The 15,688-nt window shown below is 32.9% G+C and overlaps 1 protein-coding gene across 1 annotated transcript; it reads left to right on the forward strand.

The window, feature by feature from the left end:
* Window positions 1–3,463: 3,463 nt before the first annotated feature.
* LOC131940038 (adhesion G-protein coupled receptor G2-like) lies at window positions 3,464–14,879 on the forward strand. Its single transcript, XM_059298577.1, has 12 exons — window positions 3,464–3,578; window positions 3,912–4,045; window positions 4,917–5,040; window positions 6,086–6,230; window positions 6,434–6,509; window positions 6,720–6,848; window positions 7,309–7,441; window positions 7,971–8,079; window positions 12,660–12,692; window positions 13,372–13,398; window positions 14,065–14,177; window positions 14,322–14,879. Exons 1-11 carry the CDS (start codon window positions 3,531–3,533, stop codon window positions 14,103–14,105), a joined length of 999 nt encoding a protein of 332 aa, XP_059154560.1. The 5' UTR covers window positions 3,464–3,530; the 3' UTR covers window positions 14,106–14,177; window positions 14,322–14,879.
* The last annotated feature ends 809 nt before the right edge of the window (window positions 14,880–15,688 follow it).

The following is a 15,688-nucleotide window of genomic DNA, read 5'->3' on the forward strand; positions in this document are numbered from 1 at the left end:
AAACTCGGATTCAAAACATACCATTGCCAGATTCTATTCTGCAATTGAAAGCGAAATGGTAAACATTTTACTTATTAAAGAATTACTCTCAAGACGTTATTAACTAATAAGAATAACACATACAAATGAATTCTGATTGAGTAGTATTTTTTAAACTTTTTAATGCGTTTTTTTTGTCATATGATATAAAGCATCGCAGAAGATGGCATTGTAAAGTGGGGTGAGGTTGTAGAGGAACACGTACCTTATACCACCACTCAAAACATCAGTGAGTAATATCAGTATAGAACAAAGTACTTTTGTCTATTTGCATTTTGGTACTGTGTAACTTTTAAATCTAAAATATTTAAGTGAGACGTAAATAAAAACTTAAACACACGCGTAATTTAGACAATTTAGCTCAAGCCGAGTTGTTTCTGAACATAACGGACAACACAAATATCGTGCAATTCATCCGTGAGCTGGAATATTTGACAGAGGAAACCATACTCAAGACACCCGGTGTCGCAGAATACATTTTGCTCAGCATTGGTGAATTGGAGAAATTAGAGCTAGATGGTAGCAGTGCGGGAAGGTAAGTGCTGCTAGATCTACAATAAACATAAGTAACTAGCTATATGCACACACACAAATACAAATGTATATATATATATATATATATATATATATATATATATATATATATATATATGTATATATATATCATATATATATCATATATATCAAATATATCATCATATATACCTATATATATGTGTGTTTGGGTGCGTACCTGTTCGTTATCAGCCAAGAGTAAAGGCCGGCATTCTATAGAAATCTCATTTGACCTATCAAAAACGGTTCCATGACAAATTATCTCAGGACAAATGATCTCAGGACAAATGATCTCAGGACAAATGATCTCAGGACAAATGATCACAGGACAAATGATCTAAGGACAAATGATCTCAGGACAAATTATCTCAGGACAAATTATCTCATGACTAATGATCTACACTGTCTATCGAAACATATTTTGAATCTGCAAATATTATATTTGTATTTGTAATTTTCATATATTTAATGTAATGTGACATACCTATGAGACAAACTTTTTCTCACAATTATTATGTGTAAAAATTGTAAGTAAAATCCTTTTTTTTAATGTTAATACACTAAAATAATTTCAAATTCTATAATTGGAATAGCAATTTATATGGAAGCATTAGACAATTTATCCTGATACCATTTTTCCGTGAGATATTTTGTCCTAGATAATTTTTCCTGAGATCATCTATCATATCACCATCAAATACTTAGTGCTAAAAAATGTTGCACTACATAATAAATTAATCGTATTGTACATGTATTAAAAACGCGTTGAATAAAAACAGTGATAAATAGATAATATAAGAAGCAGTTTAAAAATTCAACTAACGAGTTGAATTCACGCCATTATAACAAAAACAGATGAAATATACTTTTTCAGTTTGTGCTTTATAGATATCCGTGCCTGAAAGTGTACCTGGAAATGAGAACTACTGGTATATGCTGGTGGTTTTAGCCAATCCAGAAAATATTCTTTTCATGCGATTTGACAAGTCTCCTGAACAATCATCTTTTAAAACATTTTGTTCCGTAAAAACACTATTATCTTTAAAACATTCACATTTTTTCTGTGCAGCCAAAAACAGTGTTTCTTCCAGACTTTTTTCTCCGGGGGGGGGGGGGCGAACAACATTTTCCCGGGGGGGCACTGGTAAAAGTATATGTTTTCTGTATAAATTCCATTTTGTTCGGGGGGGGGGGGGTATGGGATAGACTTTCTTCGGGGAGGGGGGGGGGGGCTCGGCTACCCAAAAGATTTGCCTAGAAGAAACTCTGGCCAAAAATGTTAAAAAATTTCAGAGTACTTGAGATAATAGAAAGTGTATCGAATAAAGTTTCACTGACGTCAGGGATGTACAAACACGTCGAGCCAACAATCGCCATTGTGTCTTATCAAATGAACGCAAGTCGGCTGGGAGGTTTCGAGTTAACAGTGCTATCCAACTCACACACGGACCTTACCACGGAAAAGGTAGAGGCTATTTAGATACCTCACTAGGTTTGATGCTGCACCTTCATGGTAACACCATAGTGCTCTCCTGGGTGGATTCAATCAAGTCTAATAAGTCAGTAAAATTAAAAAAAAATGATTGAATATATAATCTTAACTCTGAGTGAATTATAAAAATAATAATAAATTGATTAAGCTTATTTAAGTGTAAGTAAATTAAAAACAAAGACAAAATATCAAATACACGCTAAATCTAGGTAAAACGTCAATTTTAAAAACAACAAAGTTTAAACACACAAAAATTAATATCGTAGTTAATATGAGAAAAACATCATTTTAAAATTAAATTAAGTTTGTTATATACACCGATCCTTATTTATTTTGGTTGATATCAAAAATAAAAATAAAAACATTGCAGGTATTCGAGTTTGAAAAATTAATCATTGGGATACCCAAATCGACCAACCAATTGTTTATCTTGTCAATCGGTTAACTTTTTACGTCACTAAATAATTTCTTGCTTGAAAAATGCTGAAGTTATTTTCATTATTAATCCTACGTAACAACAATACCCCATTATATTACAAAACTTGATGTATTTAAACACTTATCTTGCATTAAATTTGTCATTATTTTTATCCAACAGATAAACGGAAACCTCGACTGCGACTCCATGACGCTGACCCCAGGTGTATCGTCCATACATATACCCGTAAAGTCCCTTGAAAGTATTTTTGGCACAGGAGAGCTTATCGAGCAAAACACACGATTATCGTTTGTTATTCAGCTGTCTGACAAGCTATTCGCAGTTAGGTTCCATTTTTTTTTTCAATTTACATAAACTATTTTTCCTAACCATGATCATTAATGAAAATGAGCAAACAAAAAAACAGCAGATGAGCAGTTAATTAAAAGATCAGATTTTTAAATAATATTTTGCACGTGTAATTCATGTTCAATTCCAGGTTCAAGACCGCTCCAATTCTTTGATAGTAAACAGCCAGATCCTTTCAGTTATAACACCAAACAAAGAAGTGACAAAACTCCACGACAACGTCACAATAGGATTTACTCACTATAACACCGTAAGTAACTGTGACCGGCCCGACATCATATTTTAATTTAGCTTTGAATTTTTAATTGTATAATGTCTGCCGCTTAGATGGCTGGGTGACTTTTTACAAGAAACTTCGCCAAAGTTTTGTTAGTTTATTTTGTGAACGATCTCTCATACTATAAAAGACTTGTTGATAAGGCACCCAGTGTCTAATATTGAGAAGAGAAACATTTCTCTTCAAATAGATTTTTTTCCTGATGTGAATGATTATCGAAAGGTAAAATTTGTTAAATTAATTATGTTTTTAATTTTCAATTTGTCTTTATTTTTCAGAAGTTGGTTTCTCCAGTCTGCGTTTTCTGGAAAAAGCATCATGGCGACGATTTTGGGAGTTGGTCGTCAGATGGCTGTAGCCTGGTGCAGACAACTGAACGGATGTCTGTCTGCACATGTAATCACGCTACCAATTTTGCGTTACTCATGGTGCGAAACGTTGGGTTAATCACTAAATATTGAACTAATTAGCGTGATGGTGATAGATAAAGCCATAAAGTTTACTAAAACAATTAGTTTATATGAGTTCGCTGGAGATTGGTTTATCATTCTGTTGTAGAATAAATCAGTGGAATAGAGTAAAATACAGTTAACAGTTTATGTTCTATGTTTACTTAAAGTCTTTCAAACTATAACGGTTTACAATCTAGGCATTTTCTATTTCCATTTATTATAAAGAATCAACAACTAGTTGTCATATTATATCAGACTAACAAGCTGATAAAGAAAGTATAAATAAATGTAGATCTATAAACGTTTCAGGATGTGTATGGTCAGCAGCGACAAGCATCTACGGACGCCACTGATGATGAAGTTTTGTCATACATTTCGCACATTGGATGTGCCATCTCATTCGTAGCTTTGCTTATAACTGTCTTGATCTACACCATGTTTAGGTATAAACTACTAAGCTGTCAACGGTCCATAACATTTGCTAATTGTTGAACAATAATTTAGATAATATTTGTATGTAATATTTGACTTTTTTTCTTCTTTTAAACATACCAAACACCTAAGACACAATAAAACTCCAGAAAAAATTAATTTATCATTATATTCCAAACATCTGACATAATATATTTTAACCTCGCCGTCAACTGCGAAAGAATAATAATAAACGACATTTTTAATCGTGTAACTGTAAATATTAAGTCAAATAATGGAACAAAGCTGTCAGAGGGTCTGGGAAACTTAGTTACGGGCACGATACGTATCAGCTGTGAGCGTAGAAAAATAATAGAGTAGACTGGAGTTACCTGATGGCGGTACAATCGTTACTTGACAGTTATACTGCCTCATGGCGTAGCTCTATTGTCTACCTAAACAATTGTTACTTTACCGTCATACTGCCTCATGGCGTAGCTCTATTGTCTACCTAAACAATTGTTACTTTACCGTCATACTGCTTCATGACTTAGCCCTAATGTCTACCTAAACAATTGTTACTTTACCGTCATACTGCTTCATGACATAGCTCTAATACCTGTCTAAACAATCGTTACTTTACCGTTATACTTCCTATTGACTTAGCTCTAATGCCTATCTAAACAATTGTATGTAATATTTGACTTATTTTTTTCTTTTTTTTTACTTTACCGTTATACTTCCTATTGACTTAGCTCTAATATCTGTCTAAACAATCGTTACTTTACCGTCATACTTCCTCATAACTTAGCTCTAATGCCTATCTAAACAATTGTTACTTTACCGTCATACTTCCTCATGACTTAGCTCAAATATATGTCTAACCCGTGTCTTACTCTCCAGTCGTCTGAGAAGGGACGAGCCGTCTAAGATACTTTACAACATGTGTTGGGGGCTACTAGCGTTTAATCTATGTTTTCTGTTGGGCCTTGCAATAAATGATGACACGGATGCTGTTTGGTGTAAGGTATGGCTCAGCTGTTTTTCTGTTTGTTCTACATATAATTTAATCATATGCTTGCTAGTGACATGGACTTATTGTTTTCATGCTATTAAGAGAAAGAGGGAGAGTAAACAAAAACAAAACCTTAGTTCGATCGATTCAGTAGGTAGAAAGACAGATGAAATGGATGGAGAGATAAATAGATTGATGTAATGTATCGATGTGATGGATGGATGGAATGATGGACGGACGGACGGACGGATGAATGGACAAACACGGAGTGACAGGCAAAAATAGTGGGTTTTTTAGCGCAATTTCCATTCTGGAGAATTGCGTTTATTACCCGTCATTGCTGGATGTATGAATGTATGAATGAATGGATGGATGGATGGATGTGTGTCCGCAGCTTTAAGTCGTATCTCCTCCTCAACAAAGCAATATCGATGACTAGTTCCAAAAGCAATTATGTTAAGCAAGTTACGAGGATGAACATAGGCCATAAAAATTTCGGGTTTCTTTCATGGATTTCCCGGAAAAGCCAAAAAAAAACTCGAAAAAGCAGTTTTTGACCCATATCTCGGCAACCAGACCACTTAGCGACTTGAAACATGTACCAATCGATTCCTGCCATAATTTAATTTAAAACAATATTGCCGAAGAAAGTTTTCAAAAATATCCTTTCGTTCGGTCACAAAATGTTTTTTGAATTAATTAAAATTTGGACCGAATTAGTAGGCATATTTATCCAACCGCACAACACGCGTCATCACGTTCAATAGCTGCGCCATCACGTTCAATGGCTGCGTCATCACGTTCAGTAGGCGCGCAATGGTTTTTAGTCATGTAACTCTATTGTAAATAAAACATGTAAAATACTGAAAATTAATAAAAAACGTTTTAATAACTAACCAATGGTTTTACTAACCCTGCTCTTGATTTACGCTACGACAGAGCTATTTTTAGATAACATAAGGAAATTGCGCTTAAATGTCACTAGACTTTTTAATAAACTTGTTTAAATAAAAGTAGTAGGCTTTTAAAAATTTTACTTTTACTTATCTTCATTAAGGGTTTGGCTGCAAGCATGCACTATTCGCTGCTAGCTGCAATGTTCTGGATGGCTGTGAATGCCTATCACATGCACTTGTCGCTGATCCGTGTTTTTAACACATACATCGACAATTTTTATCTCAAATGCGCGCTCGCAGGATGGGGTAATATAAATAAATCTATTATGAATCTATTATGGTTGCATTATAACAGAAAGGTGTAAACATATTAATAGTTGTTTTGCTTTTACATTAACGCTCATATGATGCATTATTTGAAGTTAAAAAATTTAAAATATTTATCCATGTTACTTTCAAAATATTAGAACTTATTTTTGCTATAGTATACTTACTTTGTCTTTCTTTAGGATCACCATTTATATTTGTAGCTATAACTTTAGCTATAAACAAAACAGACAATTACGGTCTGATATCTAGTCATTTGTAAGTTTGCTTTTTTGTTACATGCAATTTAAGATATTCTTTAAGGTGTTCTACAAACTTTTAGTGTTATTCTTCACATTTTACTTCTCAAGGGACTTAACAATTACAACTCTAAACGTATTTTATTTTACTTGTTGATTTTAAGACATACATCGCAGACAAATACACCATATATAATATTAAATAAAACTAATATTTGAAATGAAACAGATGTTGGATTAAACATCCTGCCATATACTACGGCTTGATTGCACCCGTGGCTTGTATTATATTCGTCAATTGCATCGTATTTCTAAAGATTTTACGACTGATAGAAAAGATGTCTACAACAAACTCAAGGTAACCTCCGAATACTACAAATAGAAGAACAATGAAATAGTTTGTAGTTAGCTACATTTTTTTAAACAACAGATATCATTTATTTGTGTATGCATACTGGTCGAAAGAAAGACCGATAAAGAAGAAATATTACACAACAAATATAATAATAACGTTCTAATTTATGGTTTAAAATTACTAAGAATTGTTTTCTATATTATTTCGGGGAATTATTGCACATTTTCAATTCACAGCTGCTTTTGGGTTGATGGTTTTAAATATTTATATCCTTGTTAAATTATACCAGATGGGTAAAATATTGTTTTTATTAATCTTTGTAAAATGTGTATAAACAGGTCTATATCGAATTTCCATTATTTTGTTTTATGAAAAACGGAATGTTTCTTGAGCGTAGCTATTATTTGCATATTTCAATATGTTATTTAGATCGATTACATGTAGTAAATGTTTCTATTTTTAGTGCAATATCAAATTTTCGAGCGACGGCGAGCCTGTTTATTCTGTTAGGTCTTACGTGGATATTTGCTTTCTGTGCATTTGGGAAATTTAGAATTGTATTCAATTACCTCTTCGCAATTTTCAATTCAATTCAGGTAATAGCTCTGCTTCGTTGTTTTGAAGTGTCATTACACAATTTTAAATACCTAGCATGTTTAAATTATCGTTACACCAACATTTAAATACCTAACCTGTTTAAAGTTACAGCAACTATAAATGTCTATCGCGTTTAAAATGTCTTTACAACAATTTAAAATAACTTATACCTAAATTGATATATCTATAAAATATAATACAATGTCTAAAGATAAAATTATCGACCCCTGGTACGTTGTCTCAGAGTTCTTATATTTGCATCGAAGCTAACGTTATTAAATCCACATAATGTAATGAATATTTTTATTCATCGGGTGTGATAATTAGAAAAAGAAATATTTTATACGTTGAAATAATGAGTCCCATTTTACTTTGACTAGAGGTAATCATTTCTTAAACAGCACCTGCCCACAGGGTATTATATTAGTTAGCGTTCATCTTTTTAGTAGCATGAAACAGAAAGTAAACGTAAATTACGCCATACAAATTATAAGCACACATTTTATCTGACTGCATATTCTCTATCAGGGGCTGTTTATTTTTACATTTTATTGTATGCTGAAACAAGAAGTTGTAATATCTTTGAAGAAGCTGTGCAACATCAAGTCTGATGACTCAAAGGCCCAAAAACCTAAAGGTAATGTGTGTAATAGATTGGAAACACTGACGACAGAAACCATGCTGTTTGTATATAGATTTTATTGAGCCTCAGCTAACATGATGGAAACCGGAACAGGAAGAAGCGATAGATAAGTACAAGGGACATCACTCAATAACAACATTATAAATATAACTAATACAAGAAGAGTGAGTTCCCTTGACTTCACAAATCTCAATATATTACATCCCTTTACCCTTAGTAAACAACAACACATCTCTCAATAGAACAATTGATAGTATCCTAAAATCACCAAATATATTGTAACATGAACATTATGGTAGATTACACCCTTACAAACAAATGCAAACTATGCTACAACATAATTAAAATACAAAACAATGACGTCAAAGTCCTTTTGACCTTTAAAATCATAGGTCTAACTTATCTGGGACTTTGATTGTCCTGTTTGACCTTCTCAGTGGCTTTTGATTTGGTGACTCAAGATTCTGACCATATGGATTCTCTATCTCAGGAGGTCTAGGATCTAAATCATTAATTCCAGAATTTACATTTTCTGAATCTAGACTACTTGGTTCACTCATATCAACAGAACTTGATTGTGGAACAAACTGAGTTGGTGTGAACTGATCAGATTTGGTGGGATTGATAGATTCACACTTATTATCTGCACAAGTTATTTTTAACTGGTCTGCATGTCTACGGACAATAAGTCCATCATTTGTTTTTACTTTATAAGACACAGGTCCTGTACATTGAACAATTTGACCTGGTATCCATTTTTCCTCTCTCCCATAATTTCTCAGATACACATTCTCATTAACTGCAAATTCTCTTTCAACGGATGTTTTGTCATGATTTAATGGAACTATTTTTGAATTGGCATCTGAAAGTATCATGCTGTTATTTAGATCCTTAACTGACATAGATTTCTTTGATTGATCAATTTTCCCAGGTAATCTGATAGTGCTTTTTGGTAACCAAAAATACTGTTTAAAAGTACTATCCTGGACCATATCAATTTGCAACTGTGATCCAGTATTTGAAGTGGGTGTATTAAATGGCAAAAATCTTTTTTTTTTCTTTTGATGTTACCCTTTTAGTTTCTGTAAGTGCTAATGATGTTAGCAAAGTTGTTTGCTGATCACATTCCTTCTTACTAATGTATTCTCTTTAAAAGCATTTGAAATTGCCATATCACCATAATCATTTATTAAGTTACAAATACTTTGTTTAGGCAACTCTGACTGATAATGGACTGCATCTTCTACATCTTTTAGACTTAATTCTGTTTTTCTTACTTTATATGGCCTTAAGTCATCATTCACTGACTCTTCAGGCCAACCATTCTTACAGTACTCATATACTTTTATTAAGCACTCATCTTTTTGTGTTTCTCTCTTAACATCATTCACATTTATATTGGAGTTATCCATGATAGTGAAAAGAACAAATACATCTTCTGGTACATAACTAAGGCTTTAGTTTTTTTAAAGGTAATCGACTAAGACTATCTGCACTATTCTCAGATCCAGGTTTGTATTTCAATTCATAATTGTATGCAGTTAGTGTGATAGCCCATCTTTGAATTCTTGGTGAGGCATGCTCAGGTAGGGGTTTGTTTTCCCCAAACAAACCTAGCAATGGTTTAAGATCTGTAAAGATGGTGAATTCTTTACCAAACAGAAACTTGTGAAATTTCTTAACACCAAAAATGATGCCTAAGCCTTCCCTATCTAACTGAGAATAATTTTTCTCAGCCTGGTTCAAAGATCTACTGGCAAAAGCAATGGGTCTGTCACCCTTTTCATCTATGTAGGATAAGACTGCTCCTACACCATCAGGTGAAGCATCACATGTTAAGATAAGTCTTTTCCCTGGGTCATAGTGAGTTAGTAAGGTGTCAGAAGACAAAGCTTCTTTTGCTGATTTAAAAGCAGCATCTTGTTGTTTACCCCAGTGCCAAGTTGCATTTTTCTGCAGCAGCTTGTACCGTGGTGATAGTTTACCAGACAGATTCCCTATGAACTTCGCATAGTAATTTATCAAGCCCAAAAAAGCTCTTAGTTGTTGGGTATTTTTAGGTTTGGGTGCTTCTTTAATGGCTTTTGTTTTCTCAGGTTGAGGTCTGAGACCTTGCTTGCTTAAAATATAACCAAGAAAACTAATTTCTGTCAGCATGAATTGACATTTATCTTTGTTTATCTTTAACCCTTTTTCACCAACTATTTTCAAGACTTTATCAAGTGTTTTAAGATGTTCAGTGTCATTCTTACCAGTTATGTACACATTGTCAAAGTAAACACAAACATTTGGAATATCCTTAAAAATACTGTCCATGACAGCCTGGAAAATTCCAGGGCTAGATGATATACCAAAACATAGTCTTTCATATTGGTAGAGTCCTTTATGTGTGTTTATTGTCGTATAGACTTTAGAATCTGGATGCAGTTCTAGTTGAGTGTAAGCATGACTAAAGTCTAATTCAGTGAATGTGTCTCCTCCTGCCAAATTCAAAGAAATTTCCTCAATGTTAGGAATAGGGTACCTATTTAGCTCTATTTGCTTATTCAGTGTGGCTTTATAGTCTCCACAAATTCTTACAGAACCATCCTTCTTTAACACTGGCACAATGGGCGTTGCCCAATCGGAATAGTCTACCTTCTTTATGATGCCATTAGATTCTAATCTACTTAGCTCATTTTCAATTTTATCCCTCATTGCATAAGGTGGAACTCTAGCTTTGCAGTATCTTGGATTTGTGTCTTTAATGCTTATCTTCACTGTTCTATCATTTAGTAATCCTGAATTACCAAAAACTTTTATTTTCAGATACTACTTTATCTATTGAAGTAAAACTAGATTCTCTTGCTTTGTTCACTGAAAATATACTCTCCCAATTTAACTTAAGATCAACTAACCAGTTCCTACCTAGTAACGGTGGTCCATTTCCTTCAACCATAAGAAGAGGAAGTTTAACACTTTGACCATTATAGCTTACATGAACCATACACTCTCCTATCACCGGAACATTGTCACCAGTGTATGTTGTTAGACACTTGTGACATTGGTTGTAGAGGCACTGATCCTCCTGTGACAGCGTCAAAGTCCTTCTTTGTGACGACTGTTAGAGATGCTCCAGTGTCAAGTTGGAAGCTGATGCTCTTATCGTTGATATTAACTAGTACATTGATGGGAGCATGACTTATTGATTTCACAGAGAACAGGTTGAAATCCGGCTGCGAATCAGTTTGAGCATTTTCACAGTTAGAGTGGTTTATTGGTTGGGTTAGGTAGTCTTGGTGAGAGTTAACATAGTGCTTTCTTTGGTTGCGGTCCTGTCTTGACTGGCTAGATTTAGCAACAGACGAAGACTTTGCAAAGCAGGCCTTGGCAATGTGACCTTGCTTACTGCACTTATAACAAGTTGCTGACTTGAACTTGCATCGATGAGATGCATGGGGACCTTTGCATCAACGACATTTTTGATCATTATTACTAGATTTAGATCTAGGATTTGAACGTGCAGGATGTTTAGCATATGTTGAAATGCTCTGATGGGGTTGGTGTTTGTTGACTAACCTGCTGTTTACTGCATGGATCCCTGAGGGTGCTAGAGATCTCGCCGCATCGGATGACTGCTGGAATGAAGTTGCAAGTTGTATTGCTTTTTCTAATGTTAGATCTGACTCGAGCAGCAACTTTCTTTGAACATCAGGGCTGTTTACACCTGTCACAAACTTTTCACATAGTCTGTCAGACAGCGTGTCTCCGAATTCACAAAATTTACTTAGATGACGTAAAGCAGCAACATATTCTGATATTGACTCGTTTGGTTGACGAATCCTACCGTCAAATCTGGCTCTACACAGGAACTTTGATGGTACAGGCGCATGGTGGTCTGTTAGCAGTCTGCTCAGCTCGTTAAAGCTCTTAGTAGTTAGACTAGCTGGTGCGCATAAGTCCTTTAATAGCCTAAATTGTTGAGGCCCTATGACTGTTAACAAAACAGCTCTCTTTTTGGCTTCTATCGTCACGTCGTTAGCTTCAATGTAAAAGCTTAACCTATCTAGATAATCATGAATGGTTTCATCATTCGAATCAAATTCTTTTATTTGGCCATACAGCGCCATTATCCTAGAAATACTTAGCCAATATGCTCTAGCAAGCTTTTTTTTAAAGTAAGCATGTGCTCTTTTAAGTCGATTGATTTATCCTCGTCGCAAGTTGTAATAGATTGGAAACACTGACGACAGAAACCATGCTGTTTGTATATAGATTTTATTGGGCCTCAGCTAACATGATGGAAACCGAAACAGGAAGAAGCGATAGATAAATACAAGGGACATCACTCAATAACAACATTATAAATATAAATAATACAAAAAGAGTGAGTTCCCTTGACTTCACAAATCTCAATAGATTACAATGTGTTTAAAAAATATTCTATATAACCTTTTGAAAATACTCAGAATGAGTCTTTATGCGTCAGCTAAATTTGAAAACAATAGCCTAACGTTTTTAGAGTGGATTACTTATCATTTATTATTATTAACAATAGAAAATATTATGATTCTATTTATTAATATTTTTTTAAGCTGGAGAGATTTCAACAATGTCGACCTATCAAGGTAATAAATTATTTTAAAATCCATTGTCAAATAAAACACTATAAACCTAACATTACCTTTAAGCAGTGATTTGTTGAGAATTCTTAAACGTTTAGGACTAGAAGTGCCCAATATTTTAAAAATAGAGTATAAATTAAAAAAATTAATAATCACATTTTTTAATGTGTGCATTAAAACGTAGAAAAGAAAATTATCGAATATATGTCAATGAGCCTATATTTTAATGAAAAGAGAGAGAACTATTCTTAATTTGTTTTCTACGGCCACTAAGAGAAATATTTTATCCGTTTAGTCAAAGTTAATGTCAGATTTCATTGTTCTTGGGTCTTTACAGATGTATAATGTTTTCAAAGTCGTATTAAAAATTATTGTTTTATTTTATTAATAAAAAAAATTTAAATGCATTTTTTTTTTTATTATCAATGTTACATTATTTTTTTACCTTTGAAAATGGATCTGATTATGTGGTCGAAAGATTGAGAGAGCTTAAGATTACTGATGTGCTAGTTGGTACAAATGTTAAGTCGGGAAAAGTAAAGGAAGCTAAGAATTAAATACTATTTGAGCGTATCTATTTTATTAAAGCTTAATATAGTGAATTATTAAAATTCACGTTTTTCTAAATTAACTCAACATGTTTTGTTAGTCTAATTCTATTCATTTATATTTTTATTTGAAGAAATTTCAAGAGCATCAACAGATCAAGGTAATTTTAAAACCAACATGAAAAAGTTAAAAGTAAAATTGGTCGACTGACCCACAGGTCTTCTGGGGAAAATCCCGGTGGGCCCCCGGAAACTATAAGTCCTAAAAGTGTTTTGATTTTTAAAAACAATTTGTTGTTATTTCTCCATTTTACCATTCCCATTCCTTTATATCAAGGCGTAAAATTTAATTTGAATGCACAATGAAAATTTCAATCTAAAATTGTGAGCCAGTTTTAAAGTTTCCTGGGCCCCTTGGACACAACCACTCCATACCTGCTTACATGTAATTTGTGAACTTCAATTGAACTTGAGCTTTTTACCAAAATTTCATTGTGATTATTTATTTATTATGTTAATTTCAATAACATTGTCACCTTGGACTGAAAGACACAAGTATTTTGTTTTTCTCAATGATAAATTTTTTGTTTCCCCCTTTTAACGACGGTAATGTGAAGGTGTGGACGAACGATAGAAATCGAGTATCTTTAATCAAAATAAATGAGGGACGTTTATGTTCTTCCTGCTAATGGAGAGGTCGTAGAAACAGGCGAAATCTGCCACAAGTTTAAAAGTATACTCTTCTTTAAATTTTAACACAACAAAATTTGACCTAAACACCCTTTGAACATAACAATCTAATCGTCTATAATATTTATCTATTACAGATTCAAGACAGCTAGAACCGAAAGTAGTCAGAAAAAAATAAGCAAATTAATTGCGACCATCTTTTATATGTGTTCATCACTGAGAGTGTTGACTCGGTAGCAAAGGCATCAAGGTAAATAAAATTTACAAAGAATTAGTGTAGAAATATCTTGTGATGTAATTATCTGTAAGTCAAGTTTTCCTATATATTTATAGAAATTGAATTATTTCTAGCATTACATTTTTGTTTGAATAACACTTTTATTATTGCCTATAGAACCCATTTATAGCACACAGATGAGTTCCAATGCCGAGATTAAGAGCACTGTGTAAGTAGTTTATCATGTTTTTGAAAAAGAAAGTATGTAATTGAGAAGTAACATTTTACTTTATAAAACACTTAACTCAAAAGTAGTAAATGCAGCTCCATCACAGATAATAAGAATTTAGCCGAGCCGCTAGTATTTTTAGTTGTTTTTGTTTTGTTTTTAAATGTTACCAACCGGGTACTACTACCTTGATCTGAATTTATTGCGATGGTTTAGTAGAATCAAAATATTGTCACGTCGTAACTAATTTCTAATAAAGAATCATTTAATTTCTTTATAGTTTACTGGCTTATTATAATATATATTATGTATACTGTATGTATCCTAAGAGGTAATAATGAAAAAGAGATATTTGCTTTTGATTATTTACTTTATTTTTTACAATTTATTTTTCAAACTTCCTTCATTTTCAAACACCACTATGTTCTTATTTTCATTAAATTGTATTTTAAAAACTGAATCCTTTTATATATAATAATCGTTGTATATGTTTTAGTAAAACTAAGTAAAACCATTGACCATTATAAATTATAAATCGTTTGATAACAATTTATACCCATTATACTGGTAATAATTAATTTTCATTTTGCTTACCAAAGTAAATTAACGGTTTTAAGTTATTTTAATTAATTCTATTCTTGTAATTGAAATTGAAATAAACATATGCTATTAAAATGTATTTATTGACTTCATTTTTACAAATAATAGTTACATGTACATGTTATTAAAAAATGACTTGTTTTATCGCTGATTTGGCTACTACAAGTTAGCAAGTATGCGAGGAATTATGCAAGTCAATCGTATTGCTATAAATGTCACAAATACGAAATATCATGCTGTTTAAAGGCAGAGACATATTATGGGGTGTTGCAAAAGCAGAGAAGAAGGAAATAGAAAATAATTTACATGAAAGTATCACGGATGCATTAATCTATTTAGGAAAACTGTGATTGGAGTTTTGGGGCCATCGTGAATCACAAGGCTTAGGAGTGGCGATTTTCTAAATCGTCATTTAGTGTTAAGAATAATGTGGGAAGTTCCTGAACCAAATGCCTCAGACCACCGTAGAATGGATTGAGGAAAAACTGCTTATGGAGCGTACAATCAAACTTTTTTAAAAAAGTAAACTAAAATGTTATTATGGTAAACCTAAATCTATGCATTTGCAAAAACAATGCTATGCTCAAACTATCTTTGCTGTGCATGCTGTTTCAAAATATTAATCATTAAAAAAGTTTTTAAAAACCCACGTTTTCTGATTGAACTAAAAAGTAGAAAATAAATACTATACATCACAATAATGCAAGCGATCACT

The sequence above is a fragment of the Physella acuta genome, unplaced genomic scaffold, assembly GCF_028476545.2.
Source record: "Physella acuta isolate Inbredline_101_S28 unplaced genomic scaffold, ASM2847654v3 ptg000308l, whole genome shotgun sequence".
In the NCBI taxonomy this organism is placed as follows: Eukaryota; Metazoa; Mollusca; class Gastropoda; family Physidae; genus Physella; species Physella acuta.

Bases quoted from the DNA above. Each gene is read 5' to 3' on its own strand.
- LOC131940038 (XM_059298577.1), top strand. From the start codon at position 3,531: ATGTCTGTCTGCACATGTAATCACGCTACCAATTTTGCGTTACTCATG. The intron at 6,849-7,308 runs GTAACCTCCGAA...TTCTATTTTTAG, and splicing joins ATGTCTACAACAAACTCAAG to TGCAATATCAAATTTTCGAG. The intron at 12,693-13,371 runs GTAATAAATTAT...TTTTATTTGAAG, and splicing joins AACAATGTCGACCTATCAAG to AAATTTCAAGAGCATCAACA.